Source organism: Onthophagus taurus, chromosome 7 (assembly GCF_036711975.1).
Source record: "Onthophagus taurus isolate NC chromosome 7, IU_Otau_3.0, whole genome shotgun sequence".
Lineage (NCBI taxonomy): Eukaryota > Metazoa > Arthropoda > Insecta > Coleoptera > Scarabaeidae > Onthophagus > Onthophagus taurus.
In genome coordinates this window covers 30,378,280-30,390,662 of record NC_091972.1, presented here as the reverse complement: position 1 = coordinate 30,390,662, position 12,383 = coordinate 30,378,280, and the positions used below count along the sequence as shown (strand labels likewise).

The window sequence follows — 12,383 nt, the reverse complement described above, 5'->3', positions numbered from 1 at the left end:
ACACAAAAGCAAGTAGTAATAGAAGCCAAAGAGAAACTAAAAATGAGTCAAACAAAACAAAAAACGATAAGTAAACAAAAAAGTCAAAGCAAGAATTTAGCTTCATTTGCTCCTTCTTTCCGCCTTCTAATTGGCATAAATAAATTCAAATTCATTTTATTGTGTTTTAAGATATCTTCCTTTACACTCGTCATGGATTACTTAGTATTAACAAAAAAATACATATATTATATAATAACAAATTGACAAAAAATTACATAGTTACGAAAGCAGTTACAATTTAAATTCAGACACAACATTCTGTGTTTAGGAATTCCTCAACAGAATAGAAAGCGCCGCATAATAAAAATGGTTTTAAACGCCGCTTCAAAGAGTCATTTGAGAGACTTCTCGCGTCAAGCGGTAAGCGATTAAACAGTTGCTGGGACGTATGTATCGGGCCCCGTTGAGACTTTTGTGATCTGCAAAAATTATTTCGAATATTATGCTTGCCTCTCGTGTCATAATGATGAAAATTAGAAGAGATATCATAGGAGTGTTTGTTCTTATTGGCATATAAAATTGCTTCCAATATAAATTCTGATGGAATAGTTAAAATGTTTAGCCTCTTGAAGAGAGGCTTGCAGTTCTCCATAAAACCGACCCCACCAAGCTCACGGATAGCTCTACGCTGGAGCTTGAAAATATGACTACTAGCTGGAGTATTTCCCCATGCCAATATACAATATGTCAAAAGCGAGTGGACTAAAGCATAATATGCCATTCTCGCAGTTTCAGGAAATGTTTTGGTTTGGAGCAGTTACAATTACGCCTAAAAACTTAGTGCCGCTGGGATTCTGAGGGGGAAGATCTCTAAGGCCAAGTGACATATGTACCGTTTTAGAGTTATTAAGAGAAAGTTCATTTGCCACAGTCCAATCATGAACATCACATTATCCGATATACGGTGTAAATCATCAATGCATGGACTACGAATCAACAGGGTAGCAGCATAAAGAAAGCATTCAACATTGTTCCCAACATAATAGGGTAGGTCATTAATAAATAATAGAAACAGCAGAGGCCCAAGAATCGACCCCTGTGGAACCCCTCTACGTACCGGAATACGATTTGAGACTTTAGAATCACAGTTTACGCATTGATTCCTTCCCTCCAGGTATGACATAATGAAATTTAAACTATTACTGTCAAAGTTATAAACAGTTTTAAGTTTTTCTAAAAGAATTCTATGCGATACGCAGTCAAACGCTCGCGATAGATCAATAAATATAGTAACACAATATTCACCGTTCTCAAAAGCTTGTAAGCATGAATTCAGAAAGTTCATCACAGCATCTGGTGCAAATATTTAAAGATACCTGAAAAGAATTTATAAAATGGCAAAAAAATTCTTTGGAGAACAAGGTTTAATATGGTTTATTCGAGCAAATCCTTTTAATGCAAGTCGTTTTCTCATCATTTGTACAAAAACAATTGTTGTATTTACACCATTTATGGATAAACCCAAAATAAATACCTTAGTCGGAATAACTACAAAAAACTAACAATAACTAACTTATAATTATGAGATGAATAATGAGTATTTTACTCAATTCAGCTGATTTGGTATTGGTTTTTGCATTCAGTACTATGGGTTGTTTGTGAACCTATATAACTCATATTCAATAATACAAACATTTAAAAAAATCTTAAACAATATGTTTATCCAGGTCAGGTTTCGAGTTACACACAACTTAGCTCAATCCAAACTAACTCTATAAACACGAACTATGTGTCTAATTCAAAATCAAATTAGGTTTACTCAATAGCCGAAATTAACCAATTTTACGCATTCTGGTCACCAAAAAGTACCTACAATGCGTTGTGAGTATTTAACGTTTATTCAAAACACATTGAGTACACCAAAAAGTATCTACAACGCGTTGTGAATATTTCACCGTTGCTCACAACGTGTTGTGGCTATCCGATGTTTACCCACAATCGATTGCTTTCATTTTGCAGCCAGCAAAATGATTTCTAAACATTTTTGCAGTCGTTTGCCAGTATGCGTTTCTGCTATTTTGTTAATCTAAGCTTAAAATCGGTAAATATAATAGCAATGCAAGCAAAATTTGAAACTGTAATACGCGAAATGTGATTGTGATCATTAAAGATGACCTGTCACCTTTAACAGGTCATCTTTAATGATCGATGACCGTTATAATACAATATTAAATCAAGTAAAAGAGGCGAAAGGGAAAAGAAAAGACGCAGAATAGCTTTATGTTTGCAAGATTATCGCCGCATTAAACGTTTTGATATACTAACAATTGGTGATCATGATAAACTAATTCAGGCAACAGCAAACTCCGAACTAAAATACTTTTGTAGAATCGAGGAAATATTTGACATTTTAGACTCTACATAAAAAAAATGGGGACATAAAAAGGAAAAAGCGATGGAAGTAGAAATAAATCGAAAATATTGTAAAATAACACGACCAATCTATTTAAACCTCTGTGAATGTTGTGCGCTGAAGAAGAAAGCAAAATGAAAACAAGCTGTCGTGAAACCAGTGATAATATCTGAATTCAATTCACGATGTCAAGTAAGTAAATATATTTGTAATTATGTTTTGCTTTTTAACTCAATTAACCTAACTACCCATGTAACTTTTAAATTAATTTGGTAAAAAGTTTAGTAAAATAATTACTATAACGAAAATAGTTCGAATAAAAGGTTAGTATAATTATTCACAGGTAGATCTCATATTTTGAACTATCAAAACCATTCACCAAAGTTTATAGTACTGCGTCCACTAAAAACAAAGACTGCTGAAAAAGTAGCAGATGTCAATTTGGATATATTTTGCTTAATTGGAGCTCCTAACATTCTTCATAGTGACAATGGCCGTGAATTCTCGAATTCTCCTTTTATTTTGATACTTGAGTTTATTTTTCCTATAAACGAGTATTTTGATTCAGCTAATAAAAGAGTTAGCCATTAAATGGAATGGCGTTAAGATTGTACACGGAAAACCACGACATTCCAAGCCAAGGTTCTGTTGAACAAGCTAACCAAGATGTCCGTAATAGTTTGGTGGCTTGGATGAGAGATAATAATTCGACGAGTTGGTCAACTGGTCTTCGATTTGTTTAAAGTTCGAAATATTCGAGTTATCATAGTGGAATAAAAAGAAGCCCGTACGAAGCTTGGTTTGGAATTGCACAAAAAACTTGAAGAGCATTTACTTAAAATGAACTAAAATTGCAAATCAAACATAGAGAATGTAGCAGACCAATGAAAATTTATTACCAGTTTTGGTAATGGAAGAACATCGCAGAGTTTATTCAGTCGGCAATGAGGAATATAATGAATAAATGAATATAATCCTTTGAGTGCGCTAAACTTTTTCATTTAGGATTAGCTTCTGTACCGGCATCCGATATACCTTTATGTCACCTTTGTGCTAAAAAAGGTCCTTAATCAACCCTTTGAAATGCCTCAATTGAGTTAAATTTTTCAATTAACGTATACCAAATTTGGTTTTTCTAGCTTAATTTATTACGAAGATATTGAACTTTTTAAAAATTTAAGAACCAACTTTGAAGGCAAGTAGTAGAGGTAAGTTACTTTAAATCATCTTAATTTATTGTCCTCTACATGTCCCTGCTCTGTGTCGGTTTTTATGTGAATCACTCTGTATATAAGATAGAAATTGTATTTAATTTTTTATTGGAAATTAAAGTATCCTTTTTACAATACCTTATTTATTCACATCTACTACGTAGTTATTTCTAATGTAATCATTCGCAAAAATAAATGCGTCTTATGTTAGATTCAAGGGCGTCTTCGAATCGAGGTCATCTTGACAAAATACTGCTAAATTTCGTTTCAATACGTCTTACCATTTAATACTTTACTGCGAAGATTAAATTAAAATAGAAAGTAATTCTATAAATGATTGATTTCAATTTAAATGAAGTAAATATGCGGCGTAGAAGATATAATATTTTTATTTAAGATATCTACGAAGTCTTTTACTGGTTCTTAACGCAAAATATTTCTGTTAGTCGATGACGCTGCTGTAATAGATTTTGTGAAAGAACGTACAAAAAGACTGGTAACATGTTAGATGAATTTTGAACACGCAACTCAACTTGGAAAGAACAATAATTATGAATTCAATAAAACTGTTAATGATAATGAGACATTTCCCAGTGATGTTATAGTTCGCACACAAAGCAACGAATGGAGAACAGCACATTTTATGAAAGACAGGATGTGTGCAGAACACTGGTGATTTAGCGAATCCAAATGTTAAAGGACCTACAGTAAATTTAGAAAAGAGTATGTGATGTCGCCTAATTGAAACGATATAACTAATTCCACAAGCATATGAAATTGGAGGACACATTGCAGCGTCTCTGCTAAACTTAGGAAGGAGAATGTATGATTTCGCCTAATTAAGCAGATATCGCTTACAGTTGACACTTCTGCCCTCAACTGAATTTAGAAGATAATCTATTTTGGTTTGATTAAGCCAAGATCGCATGTGGCCGAACCAGTTCAGTTAATACTATATCAACCCTAAAAATATATGATTTTGTCTAATTAAACCGAAGTCACTTGCAAGTGAGAAGTTGTTTTTAATATAATATTAACCCAAAAGTAGTGAACAAATATTGAAAGGTATCTGCGGCAAGTGGTCTCGTCTAAATTTATGTCGCAAAATGGATTTGACCTGTTTATGCCGAAGTAGCTTCCGGCCAAGAAGCTGCCATTAATACTAATCAACCGAAAACTGGTCAACCTGTAGGGTCCCGCAGTGAAACTTGACGGTTTTGAAATAGAATAATTCAATTAATGGATATGAGGTCAAATTATTTTCTTTGTACTTATCGATGTTATTTATTTTTTGTTTTTTCTACATGTTTCGAGGAATCTGAGCCCTCATCATCAGGGAGAAATCGTCTATTCACAGTCCTCCATTACTGAACACGCCACAACAACGAGAAAAATAAAATTTATAAATAATCGATAGGTATCAATAACAACAAATAAAAAAACGGAACATGATGGAAATTGATTCATAAAAATAGACGATTTCTTCCTGATGATGAGGGATCAGATTCCTCGAAACATGTAGAAAAAACAAAAAATAAATAACATCGATAAGTACAAAGAAAATAATTTGACCTCATATCCATTACTCACGATGTTAAGAAAACAGAACAACAATTACAATTCAATTAATGTTCAAGTTATTTTATTATCTCTTTGTATTAAAAAAAGAATGAGTTGAAGTTTAAGATGTATACAAAAAGTCAAAAAAGCATTATGTTGCAAAAATAACATCGCTTAAATGTTGACACACGGGGACAAATCTGGCGAACGTGGCTACCATGGAATGTCACGAAGTGAGATCAACCTACCGGGAAATAATCTTTTTAATTGCAACATGCTTCCCACACCGGAGCATACACAAGGCGACATGAAGCTCACCTGATGGCATCACTAGGAATCAAACAGTGGTCTATGTGATTCCTAGTGATGATAGACAAAAAATTTGCTTCAAGCATAATAGACGTAAAAATAAGAAGAGGAGCCTCCTATGGGTCAGACCATCTTCCGGTGCAAGCAAGACTAAGGTGTAAAATTAGCAACCAAGCCCAGCAAAAAAGGCACAGAAGAGAAAAACTTAACATTGAAAAACTGAAACCACTGGAAGCGCAGCACGGATTGAGACGATAGCCGACGATAGACGACCAGTGGAGTATTATTAAGACAGCAATGGAAGAGGCATCGCAGAAAGTCTTGGGTATTGCGGAGAAACCTAAAAGAGCGAAACGCAATAAATTTATAGCTAGACCAACAAGAGTGAGATGGTAACTATTCAAGGAGGCGTGAAGGGAGGCGAACAATATATGCAGACGGCAGAAACGGGAACACTGAACATGATATTAAAGCCAATGACACTAGGAGTGCGTATAGATTTGTTAAACCCCACACAGCTCTATGCAGAGGCGAAACAAGGAAGATAGTGAGCGATGAGGGTGAGGTAAAAAACACCTGGAAAAATTACTTCCAGAACTTACTAAATATGGGATCCCAAATGCAGGTGGACAATGGTACAACAAATCAGGAAGAGGTGATGACCATGAAGCCCATATTCATCGATGAGCTTTGGAGGATGTTGGGCCTAAGTGCTGCGTGCGTTGCATCGATCAGGTTCAAGGCGCAATTGCAGAACTGCTGAAGGGTGGAGGTGAGGAGTTGGCAAGGAGAATTTATACACTGCTGCAAAGGGTTGGGGAAGAAGAAAGCTTGCCTGAGGAATGGAGAAAGGCGGTAATATGCCCCATATACAATAAAGGAGACAAGCTTGCATGTCGAAAGTATCCTGGCATTGCGCTGCTATGTACGAGGTATAAACTGTTCACACATATCCCGAACCAAAGACTGCAACCTTTTGTCGAAAACATCATAGGCGAGTATCAAGTAGGATTTAGAAAGGGGAGGAGATCCACCATAGATCAAAAGCAGTTAAGCAGATACTAAATAAAGTCTGGGCATATAATGTCAACGTCTATAATATATTTGTGGATTTTAGGAAGGCTTACAACTCCATTGATAGAGAACAGCTGTTCAAGATCATGGAACACTTTGAAATCCCAGCAAAGTAAATACGACTTGTTCAAAGCACAAGGATGGGCACCAGAGCGTGTGTGACCAACTGACGGACGACTTTCAGGTCTCGCAGGGTTTGAAGCAGGGAGAAGGGTTGGCCCGCACCCTTTTTACGGAAAAGTCGGCGGAAAACGCGAATGTCTTCCAAAGAAGGATCTTGAGGAGAATATTTGGGCCACCATCTCCTTGCAAACATAATTGAAAAGTTGGCATTGTCCAAACTTTTAAAATTCGTTGTGAGAGATATACAAATGCATGCTTATGCGCTTTGCTGGAAAGAAATTGTTGCAAGATAGTTGGATTTAAAAAAATCTAGATTGATTAACAAATTGATGTTGACGAATTTCATGAAGATCAAGAACAATCACCAATTAAATGCGAATATTGAAGGTTTGTTTTGAAATGATGTGAAGATTAAAACACTGTATGGGATTTCATTAATGAAGACGATATTTAGAAACCTTACCTTAATGAAAACTTGTAACAAGATGAACAAAATGTTGAATTACAAAATCATATAGAATCAAACCAGAAGCAAGAAAAGCTATGTACCTATTTAATAAATACATAAATATTTTCGCTAATTAATAAAACATTTGTTTTGTTTTACCAAACATTGTTTTAAGTTTTTTATCCCAAAAATAACTCTGTGGGATTCAGACATCTATAAATGGCATTTTGAATTATTGGGATAAATTTATAACTGAGATTTTAAAGGTTGTCCTTCAAACTTCCTACTTATCCAGGTTCCACTACGTCAATAAAATATAAGATTCCAATGAATAATGATCAAAACCAACAAATCATAATGTCTAATTTCATAATGTATTATTGTAACATTAAGTATATATTTTGAATAGTTTCTAATAAATAAATACACAAGATAGAATAAAACGTGAATTATAAGAAAGTAAAATGATTTCTTTTTACATCTTTATTAAAAACTCACATCAAAAGGGTTCATAATAAAGCTGAGTTAAAATAAATTGTTACAATATTTTGATCATTTGACATTGCGTAGGTACAACAAAAAAAAACTTACTTGAGCATTATACACCATATGTACACCTTGAAAAATAATATTCTTCGCATAATCCCCCAAAAATTCCAAAATATGTTCCACCTGAGCCTCGTATGGTAAACCCCTCAGTCTAACACAGTCTTTTCTTGTTCCAGAAGTTATTATATGTTGTGGTAGTAAAGGCATTTGCGGTATCTGTGCAATTAAAGGCGTTGGTTGCTCATACGTTTTTGGATCCAGAGATCGATTTAAAACCTAAAACGATGTGTTTTAATTAATATGGTGTTATTTACGGAAATTAATTTTCAACTTACTTGCTGAACTTCGGCTGTTGTTGACCTAAACAATTCTATGTATCTCGATCCTATACTCTCTCGATGTTTTTTAAGAGCTTTCGGTGCATCCGATTCATTCGCAAATAGTACAAAAGCATCTCCTGTTGCTCGTCCATCTGGTTTTTTAACAAAAAGTACACCATCCGTACCGTCGAGTACTTGACAAGGATTGTCACCAGCAGCAAAGAAATCCAGCTATAGATATAAAAAAAACTTAAAGTAACATAGTAATCATTTAATAAAGTTAAATAATTAAGTATAACGAACCCAACTATTATTATAAAATAAACTTATCTAAATCGTTTTCTGTTATTTCGCTTATAGATAGCACTGTTATTTTAAATGTCGTCTTTTAGAATTGTTTTTTTTTGCATTCTTTGGCTAAGTCAGAGCGTTGACATTAAAATACTTTTCATTACATAATATAATAATTATTTTTAATAATCTTACCACTTGTTTTGCGGTGCAATCATATGGGAGACCTCTCATTCGTACAATAACCGTCGCTCCTCGGGATAAAAACGCTTGAGCTTCACAATTAGAACCACCAGCTACCGCAAGAAAATCTTCACCGGAAGCTCTATACACCTCTATGTATCTCTGTCCAATGTGGTGTTTATGCCTTTTTAACGCCATATCTCTGTGTTCTTGATTAATGAATCGCACCAGGGCTTCACCGTTTCTTCTTCCTTGTGGTGAAAGGCAAAGAGCTACACCACCCCTTTTAAAAAAAAAGAAAATAAACAACGATATCAATAAATGATTAAGACGGTCGTTAACGTAATTTTCTAAACACTTATAACCACAATGGTGTTTTTCTTTTTAGTCTTTCGCATTCTTTGTGCTGTGTAGTTAATACGCCATTAAGACTTAAAAATGCCAATAACAACTGTGGTGTTGGTGATTACAGAAAAGAAACAGAAATAAAAAAAACTCATTCAACATTTTTACACGAAGAATGAATGTATATTATTTTTTTTTTTCATTTCTCAGCATTAATTTGCTTTAATTCGCTTAACTAACAAATTTTATTCTTTTAATTTTGTAAATTTTAAAATCAAAACGTGTTCTACTGTAGGTATAAAACGTAATCAAAATCAATCCGGATTTATTTGTATTATATTTTAAGTGCTTATAAAATAGTTTATATCTTAAAAGATATCATCTCAATCGACGACTTTTCGATAAAACGTCTTGATTTTTTTTCTTTATCAGTCAATAAGAAGTTATTAATAAAAATTACCCGTTTTAAATCGTTTTTCTTAAGATTGGTTCTCAATTGTATATTGTTTCTATCGGTTTTCAGATAAAGGCTTCGTTTATACAAACTGTATTAGATCGTTCTAATATTCTCATTTTAAAATCTACGACACTCGGTCATTATCTGACGACGACTCGAAGTTCAAAAATGACGATAGCATTTGCTCCCGACACGTGACATCAAAAATATGTTATATCTCGAATCCACTTGTTGTAATAACTTAAGGTGACACATCACAAATTATTTTTTTTTAATGAGATTGTTTATATACAGGGTGATAATTGGTTAAAACTACATGTATGAATTAAATATCCATTTCAATCTTGGGTTACAAAAAATATGTAGTTTGATTGCTTTCGATAAAAATAACCTTTTTAAAGTGGTAAATTGCAATGGAAAAATTTAACAGTTATATTTCATTCAAACCTTCTTGGAAATGCATAACAAAAATGTTCATATTCCCATTACGGTAGGAATTGTTAAAAACAATTAGACGGAATATGCTTTAAACTTTAAAAATAGTTAAATACTTATGAAGAAGAAAAAAGTTAGGCATTTTTAGTAATAAATTATTCATTAATAAACCAATGAGTCATGTATCAATTACTTTGATTTGTGAAATTAATTAAAATGTTGTAATGAATGAACTAATCTTTGTTACATTTATGAATTTCAACATTTTTAGTATCGCAATTTCTGAAAAATTCCAAGTTATTTCGCAGTTTTCTGATATCATGTGGAACTGGGCATTTTATCGAATTAAGACATTAAAAAGTTGATTATCAATCAAATTTCTTGTATCAACCTCTACAAATATTCCCTTTATAATTTTGGTCTCCCTGATCCTACAAAATTTATCGTTTAGAAACTTAAATCGTGCACCATCTTTACGAAGTGCTTTTAGAAAATTCTTGATTAAACCAAGTTAGATGTGCAATGGCGATAAAACGATTTTGTCAGGTGTTATTAGTAGCTTATATTTAGTATATTTGAATAGTTTCTGGTAAATGAACCCCGTATACAATACATAAATACGAAAATATGTATCGAATAATATTACTTTTAGACTTAATTTTGATTCGTCAATAAATTCGTTTGGAGCAAGGTCTTTAATATTCTTACAGAGAATTAAACTATCTTCCTTTGAATAAAAATGGTAGCTAAAGACCTGTGCCGCTAACTGTAAGTTTGTACGTTTGAATGTCAGCCTGTAAAAGATTCCGCTGTTTGTAAGGCTTAATTATAAGGGTGGAAAAATAATTTATATATCACATTAAAGCTTAAAGTATGATGAACTACTACTGAAACTTCTTAAAATAATAAGTTATAATTTTTTAAAACAAGACTGTATTTCAAGTCAAATTTCAAATTTTTGTAGGCCGCAATTTATGGGATTTCAAAAAAAGGTGATTTATTAGCTCACCATCAAAACTTTGACATATGATAGCTAATCCAATTACCAATTATTTCAATTATTTACGAAATTATAACATTTTAAAGTTTTCTGCAGCGAAATTATTAATAGTCAGTAATCAAACATTCAACAAAAACAAATTTGTCATTGTGATATGTCAGTTTACTGTAAGGTTTAATTATTACATACAAGAAGAAACTCAAAATGTACGCTTATAGCACTGAAGAGTATGCTGATATAATTTTCGTGTATTGTTTTTGCAATGAAAATGCTCGACAATCCGTACGAGAATATCAAGATAGATTTCCACAGCATCATTTGCTTATTATTCAGTTTTTAGCGATTTTTTCAGAAGACTTCGAGAAACAGGTAATCCTGCTCCAGCAAAAGCTATTAGAGCGCATGTTGTTAATATAGAGCACGAAGAAGCTGTAATTAATGCTGCCATTGATAATCCTTCCATCAGCACTCGAAGAATAGCACACATCATACATGTAAGTCAAAATTTTGCAGGGTGCGTATTGAACCGCGAAGTCCTTCATCCGTATCGTAAACAGAATGTTCAAGCTCTACAGCCAGGAGATAATCAGCAACGGTTAGCATTTTGTGGTGAATGGTTCTTGCAGCAAATAATGCCCAAAATAATGACTTCATTTCAAGTGTTCTCTGGACGGATGAATCATGACTTACACAAGATGGTATTACCATAATGAACATATCTGGGCATTACAAAATCCGCATACGATTAGACCAAGGAAATTTCAACAACGTTTCAGCATCAACGTTTTGGGGTGGAATATTTAACAACAATTTACTAGGCTTGCATGTACTTGATAGACGTTTGAACGCTGTAAATTACAATTTTTTTTTTGAACAATACACTTTTTGATTTACTTGAAGATATACCTCTTAATGTAATTCAAAATATGTGGTACCAGCACGATGGTGCCCCACCTCATCGCGGAAGAGTAATTGTCAAGTGGTTAAACCAATATTTTGCAAACAAGTGGATTGGTAATAATGGTCCATTTGCTTGGCCACCTAGATCCTCCGACCTTAGTCCATTGGATTTCTACTTATGTGGTCAAATTAAATAAATTGTGTATCAAGTGGAAATTAACACACGAGAACAGTTATTAAACAGAATACAAATGGCTGCTACTAAAATAACAAATCAACCAGACATATTAATTCGGCTGAAGAACTCTTTAGTTCGTCGTTGTGAAGTATGTATTCTAGCAGAAGGAGGCTATTTTTGAGAACAATATTTGTAATATTTATGTGTTTTAAAAAAAATGCAGCAGTTAATTATGATATAAAAATTAAAACTTTAAAGTGTTATAATTTCGTAAATAATTGAAATAGGACATATGTTCATTAACATTTTTTTTTGTAATTGGATTATCTATCATATGTCAAAGTTTGATGGTGAGCTAATAAATCACCCTGTATATCATATTAAAAAAAACTACTTTTGAATTCTATGTATCAACCCTTTTCTTATTCCCATAAATTGCTGAGTTACAATTTTGTGAAAAGTATGTGCAAAATTCTTCAGAAACAAACACTTTTTCAAAAGATGTACGGTTTAACCCTAAACTTTCTAGTTCTAGATTTAGTATTAGTTCTAGTGATAGTGATAGTGTTAGTTCTAGTTTTAGTTTAATTGATCATTTGCAGCCG

General features: G+C 33.1%; 1 protein-coding gene across 2 annotated transcripts in view; it reads right to left on the bottom strand.

Moving 5' to 3' along the window:
• Positions 1-12,383, bottom strand: part of LOC111418610 (epithelial splicing regulatory protein fusilli) — a 123,167-nt gene that overhangs the window by 16,468 nt on the left and 94,316 nt on the right. For both annotated transcript variants that reach the window (XM_023051204.2, XM_023051192.2), the window contains exons 6-8: positions 8,476-8,746; positions 8,005-8,220; positions 7,712-7,945 (exon numbers count right to left, since the gene is read on the bottom strand). In XM_023051204.2, the coding sequence (XP_022906972.1) occupies positions 7,712-7,945; positions 8,005-8,220; positions 8,476-8,746 (721 nt within the window). The remainder of the gene's footprint in view (positions 1-7,711; positions 7,946-8,004; positions 8,221-8,475; positions 8,747-12,383) is intronic.